This window comes from Cyanistes caeruleus, chromosome 16 (genome assembly GCF_971803275.1).
Source record: "Cyanistes caeruleus chromosome 16, bCyaCae1.hap1.1, whole genome shotgun sequence".
NCBI classification, from domain to species: Eukaryota; Metazoa; Chordata; class Aves; order Passeriformes; family Paridae; genus Cyanistes; species Cyanistes caeruleus.
The window spans coordinates 6,072,551-6,078,550 of NC_141716.1; the positions used below are offsets into that span (position 1 = coordinate 6,072,551).

The 6,000-nt window shown below is 44.2% G+C and overlaps 1 protein-coding gene across 1 annotated transcript in view; it reads left to right on the top strand.

Annotated features, from left to right (window-relative positions):
• The window catches only part of COL20A1 (collagen type XX alpha 1 chain), a 50,340-nt gene extending 46,814 nt beyond the window's left edge, over window positions 1-3,526 (top strand). The window contains exons 37-40 of the mRNA XM_023939673.2: window positions 157-345; window positions 1,657-1,734; window positions 2,542-2,697; window positions 3,185-3,526. Coding sequence (XP_023795441.2) covers window positions 157-345; window positions 1,657-1,734; window positions 2,542-2,697; window positions 3,185-3,198 — 437 coding nt within the window. The 3' untranslated portion in view covers window positions 3,199-3,526. The remainder of the gene's footprint in view (window positions 1-156; window positions 346-1,656; window positions 1,735-2,541; window positions 2,698-3,184) is intronic.
• Window positions 3,527-6,000: the final 2,474 nt, after the last annotated feature.

Below are 6,000 nucleotides of genomic sequence, written 5' to 3' on the forward strand. Positions count from 1 at the left end.
CCCATCTTCATCTTCTGACTTTCTCAGTTTGGACTGACAGCTTTTTAGCACTACCTGATCATTCTAAGTGCCTTTTTAGACAAAATCCTTTGATTTTGATCTCTCTTCTGAATTTCCCAGCTAGGGAAATGTTTATTTTCTGTCTTACCTTCTCAGCTCATGTGTTGAAATTTGATTCATTCATACATGAACACACAAGGAAGCCAGTTCCCATTTGGGAGGAAAGGTTAAAACCAGGAGAACCAGGACCACCAGGTCCTCCAGGCCCACCGGGGAACAGTGGAGAAAGAGGAGAAAACGGCAGCCCCGGACAGCCAGGCAAAGATGGGTACCCAGGAGAGAGAGGTATGGACAGAAGTGTTCATAAGCATTTTTCACTGCATCTTTAATACTTTCACTAAACATCTCTGTGCCTCAAGCAGTACTGTATAGATAATCCATGATATTATCTCATTTCGTTGCTGTTTTCCTTTTGGACTTTTCCATTCTAGGAAGAGACACCCAAATTAAAAATCTCAACAAACAGGGAGAAGCCAGATGGAGACCACTCTATTTTCAAACTCTGCATGGAAGGAAATGCCAGTTTAGCACCATTTGTAGGTTTAGGGGGGATGGAGAGTTTAATTTTAGAGGGCAGGAGGCTTTTCCTACAGAAAAGCAACCATTTGGGTGAACACATAGTGGTGGAACAGATCAGCTTTAGGCAGAAATGAGGAGTGTTGGAAACACTGATGGAAGGCATGAGGCAACTGGAGCAATCTTTAAAGGGGAATTAAGTTTCTGGAGCAGTAGTTTCAGCAATGAAAGTCTCAGACATGACTAAAGAAATAGATTAATGTAATCTGAGAAGTGGCCTCAGTTATTGCACATGAATGAGTGAAAGGTGTTTTGCTTGGATTCACAGACAGTGTTTGTCAGTGGCTCAAGTAATTGTCTGTCAAAATAAAAAGAAAAACATTGGTTTCAGCAGGGTCCTAACACCTCTGAGTAACTGGAAGTGTTCTGTTTAACTCCTTCCTCCTGCAGTAGTCAGTCTTGGCTGGTATGTGCAGAGCTTATCAAAATGTCACTTCAGAGAGAAAGGAAAAAGGAGTAACAACCTGCAGATTTTTCCAGCCTGTCAAGCAGGAGAGGGCAGAAGATGGATCTCAATGAAAAAACACCTGGAGGACATGGCTGATCAAAATATTTTCATCTTAAAACAATGAAAAAACATATTTTGTCAAAATGTAACTGTTTTCTCTGAGAGGTACTGGTTTAATGAGTAATTTAACAGGAAAACATCAATCCTGCCTAACCAGCACCCGGTCAAAGAGATAGTTCAGCTTTGTGATTTGTTTGATCCACATGAAGAGCACAGAGGTGGACCTGACCCTCAGGCTGGTGCAGTAACACAACTGCTATGAATTTCTCTGTGAAAAATGTTCATTCCCACCCCTATTGAGCTACAAATCAGTGCTGCTTGGATCAAAGAAATCAGTGTCCTGCTGGTCACAGCAAGAGTAGGTGCCCAGACTGAATGAAAGCAAATGGATGTTTCTCTGTGTTGCCAATGGCTGTGACTCCACTTTGACACATGGAGAGACTGCAGGATCCTCAATTCAGGGTGAAATTCGACATAAAGTGAAGCAACACTTATCTCTTATCTGTGAATAGGTGCCCCAGGGCCCAAAGGAGAAAAAGGGATGTCTGGACCCAGTGAGGAAGGGAGCCAAGGACCCAGAGGCAGAACAGGTAGAGTGACCACAACCTCTGTTTATTGATCCAGCAAAGCCATGTGATGGCCACCAGCTCTCAGATTCAAAGCATCATCCAGCTGAAGGACCTCTGTGGTGGGGCTGGACTCACCTTCCCACCACAGCCCTGTTGGCAGCATCCTTGATTGTTCTCTCTGCTAAAAGGCAAGAGATTACTCCAGGCAGCTTCTTCTCCCTGGTACCCATTCCCAAGGGATGATGTATTTTGAGGACCTGAGACACATCCAGGGAGTTTTACTTTTGCTGCCTTTTTGCATGCAAGACCAGATGCTCGGGGGATAGAAGCTCTGAAAATTCAGCTCGTGGAACATAAGGGTTTGTGAGTAATCTGAGGATTTGGCGTACTCCTCCACCCTGATCCCTGCTACTTGGGATCTGTGGGAAGTTTGCCACTGGCATAAGAAACCAGGAACTGTCAAGAGAGTGTGGTCAAACACATTCTTCATTTAATCTTCTATAGCTAAGATGTAAAGACACAAAACCCAATGACCCAGGATGGGTCCCGGGGTTAAGGTGATTCTCTGCATTAACATGTAGTGGATTTGGGGTTCTCATAACCAGGCTTCACTTTCAGCCAAGCTGGGCACCCTGAAGGTCAGGACTACTGGGATTCAGGTACTGGGATTACAACAGGTTTTCCAACAGGCAGGTCCTATCTATCCACCAAAATGAGGAAGCCACACTCAGAAAAATTACCTGCCATGTAGGATGGAGGAAAATACAGAAGAGGTATTACACTGCTACAGCGAATGTGCTACAGCTTACTGTGCTTCTCCTTCTGCAGGCCCACCAGGAGAAGTTGTGCAGGGAACACCAGGTCCCAAGGGTTACCCTGGGAATGCTGGTCCTCCAGGTTTTCCTGGTGTCAGAGGGCAGCCTGGGCAGCCTGGACATCCGGGGGGCTGTGATACCTCTGGGTGTTATGAGGCCGATAGAAGAGGTAAGTCCCAACTATGTCAGTACAAAAGTTATGTTTTCATGGCTGGTCTTTGGTTACTTCTCTTGAGCCAGGCAGAGACCCCTGTTCACCCTTCAGGCACCATCAGTCCTGCAAAGCCTCCTCTGCAAAGCAGTCAGGGTGATCCCCACAGGGATAAAAGCCAGTTCCACGGGCTGTTCCTCAGCTGTCCTCCATGGATTAGCACATAACAGCAGCAGTAGTCAAGCAGGTGGGCAGTGATCATGGGGGATCAGTTCTTCATGTCCCCAGCAATGTTTCCAGGGGGGATGGAGAGAGGAACAGTTCCTCAGTTCCTACATTTACATTTCGTGGAGGCTCAGTGCGACAAAGACCCGGGTGATGAAGAAATTCACTGGCACGGAACAAAAAATTTACAAGGGAAAGGGTTTAATTATGTGCCATTCCTTCTCAGACCCTGACATTGATTTATTCATTTGCTCAGTGGCCTCATCCTTTCCACACACAGATTTTGTCCCCTGATGGCTGGGGCGGAGGCAGCTGAAGACATCACTTTTCCCTGGAAATCTCTGGAAGAAAACTCCACAGCTCCAAAAGAAGCAGCAACCCAAATAGCAGATGTGTTATGTTTTTTTAATGCCCCATCATTTCTGTACGGACAAGTCAATCAAACTCCTCAGCCACAGCCTGTGTCTGGCTGAGCCGTCTGTCTGCACAACTGCAGTGCTCAAACTCCCATTGAACGTCCCACAGCAAGACAAAGGCACAGCTGGGCACTCAGGCTGACAGACTTGTAAGAAAAAGAAATACTGTATTGAAATGCTCAGAAATAACAGATAATTTCTGCCCACTTGTCTGCTTGTGGTTTCTTTTTGTCAGATGTTGTTCTGTGTCCCCAGCACAGAGAAAAGCAGCACCTCGTAACCAAAGAAGCAAATCCACTGGAGCAAAGCTGCATTTTCTGTTGGCTGCCAAGGTAACAAAGTCTAGCACCATCTTGGCTGTTTCTGCTTTTGGCAGAATGCTGATGGTTTCCTTGCAGGGGTGTTTTGTACACAAACATTGCAGCCAGAGATTACCTTACTGTGATGTGACAAACTGCTGTTCAATTCCTCTGGGGCTTGGTAAGTCAGGCAAAGCCTTACATGAGTCACAACCATGTGCTGAGAGGAGCTGGAGATTAACCTACTGCCTCTTCCATGTCTCCCTCCTGCAGGCTGAGTAGCTACTTTACATTTAATCAGGTGGAATATTGAACAGCTCTGAGTCTGGCTTTTACCCATATGACAAGGAGGTAATTGTCATGTTACACCCCTTCCCATGCCATCAGCTGAGATGTGTCTGCAACAAACCATGCAGATATTGATAAAAATGTTCCTCCTTCTTTGCAATCACTGCTTCAGGCTGTGCTGGATCATTGTCTGTAACTTGCCTCTGCTTCAGAAACAAACTGAACTCTGAATTCTGATTTAAACCCTAACCCTAAATCAGAGTGGCACAAAAAATATCAGTACAGATGTGTCAAAGCTGTTGAGAGGTAAAAGATGGAGCATCATGCACATTCCCCTGCGTTTATTCTGGATGTGTAATTTCTTCAGTTACATACAGGCTGACAGCCTGGGTGTTCATACAGCCAGCCTTTGAAAACTGAGCAGCAAATACATCACACTTAGAAAGTAGATTGTCACATCAACACCAAGGGAAAGAGGTTTACCTTAAGAGAACTGTCATTTTTAGACAAGGAGTCCAAATATTATTTCTTCTTGTCATTAAGGAAAAATCCTATAGAGTTAAGAAATTCTGCTAAAGGAACATTGGAACATGTCAGACTTGTGTGGGAGCCAACTTACAACAAAAGTCAGATAAAATATGGTTAGTGTATCCTGTAAGTATTTAAAGTAGTCCTTGGCTTTATGTGTGTTCATTCTCTAGAAACTCCCAATATTTTCAGCATGACGTATATTCCCTTTGGAAAATGTAGGAAAATGCATAGAAATGCCACTCTGATAGAAGTAACATTTTTGTTCACTGTGGAGCTCTCCAGAGTTGCCTTGACATATAAAATGAAAACCTTTTAGCTCAGATGAAGTGTTGTTACAGACAATGCTTCAGTCAGAAGAAAAAGGAGAGGTCAGAGGAGCTGAAGGTTGCAGCACAGAAGGAACACAATGTTTGGAAGAGACACATTCACAGGAGCACCTTGCACAGGTGTTGGGAGTTGCAGTGTTTATACAGGTCAAAGGGCTTTGGAAATGTTCTTTACAGATTCCTCAGAAAAAAACCAAAACAACAAAGCCAAAGCTGCATTAAGTTGGTTTAGAATAGCTCTGAATTTAGCACTGAGTATAAAGTCCAAAGCTGTGATAACTGGCAGGTGAAAGCAGTGGGCAGCAAAGGCAAGGAGGCAAAAGGGGTACCTACGCAGCAGACCAGAAAATTCTTACCATGAAATGCTTACAAAATGGGGAAGGTGAGCAGTGCAATGAGGACATCTGCATTTTCAGGTTATTCTGCTCCCTTTCTGACTTAAACCAGTGCAGCCAAATTCCCAGTTCTGAACTTGCTGTTCTGCCTGTTCAGATTAGTAACCACAGGTGATTTGAGACAGAGCTCCTTTATGTTTCTTTATCAACTGTTTTTGAAAATTCTCATATCCCCTCACTGTTGGCATTTGATATATTTTGATGGAATTTCAAGCAACATGTGCTTTTGTCTGGTTATTTCAGATACAACAGGAAGGTCAGACTTGAACAAAATTGGGTCCCAGCAGGGATATTGATTAGGAGACAGACAACCTGCACAAACAACTTGTCCATTTATCTTCCTAAACTTTGTTCCATGAGTGGTTTTATTTACTTGAAATCAAGGATATAATCAGGACAGAGCCTGTGCCAGTGCTTTGTAACCCAATTCCTTGAGCCCAGGAGCTTTTCTGATGCGAGATTTTAGGCACTGATATTTTGACCCACCTGGTATAGGTAGATTCTGGCAGAGGCTGAGGACTTTCCAGTAACAGATATTTTTGCAACAAGCATCTTTTTGAGGTGTTATCTCTGTCTCAGGAGCAAGATACAACCACAGGAATAACCAGCAATGTCATTAGCAAGCAGCAGAGCTTGTTATGCTCTTTCTCCATAACTCAACAGCTTGACTGGATCAGAATTAAAGGTCTGGAAACAAAAAGATATCCTGGGAGTGGATAAAGTGTGATTAATGGATATCACTGCAGTGGGAGAGGGCCAGGTGGGACCATCGAGCCAGGTGGGGCTGTTATGGGGGTATTTTTCTTAGGACTGCCCATGAATCTTACATCTCACATCTGCA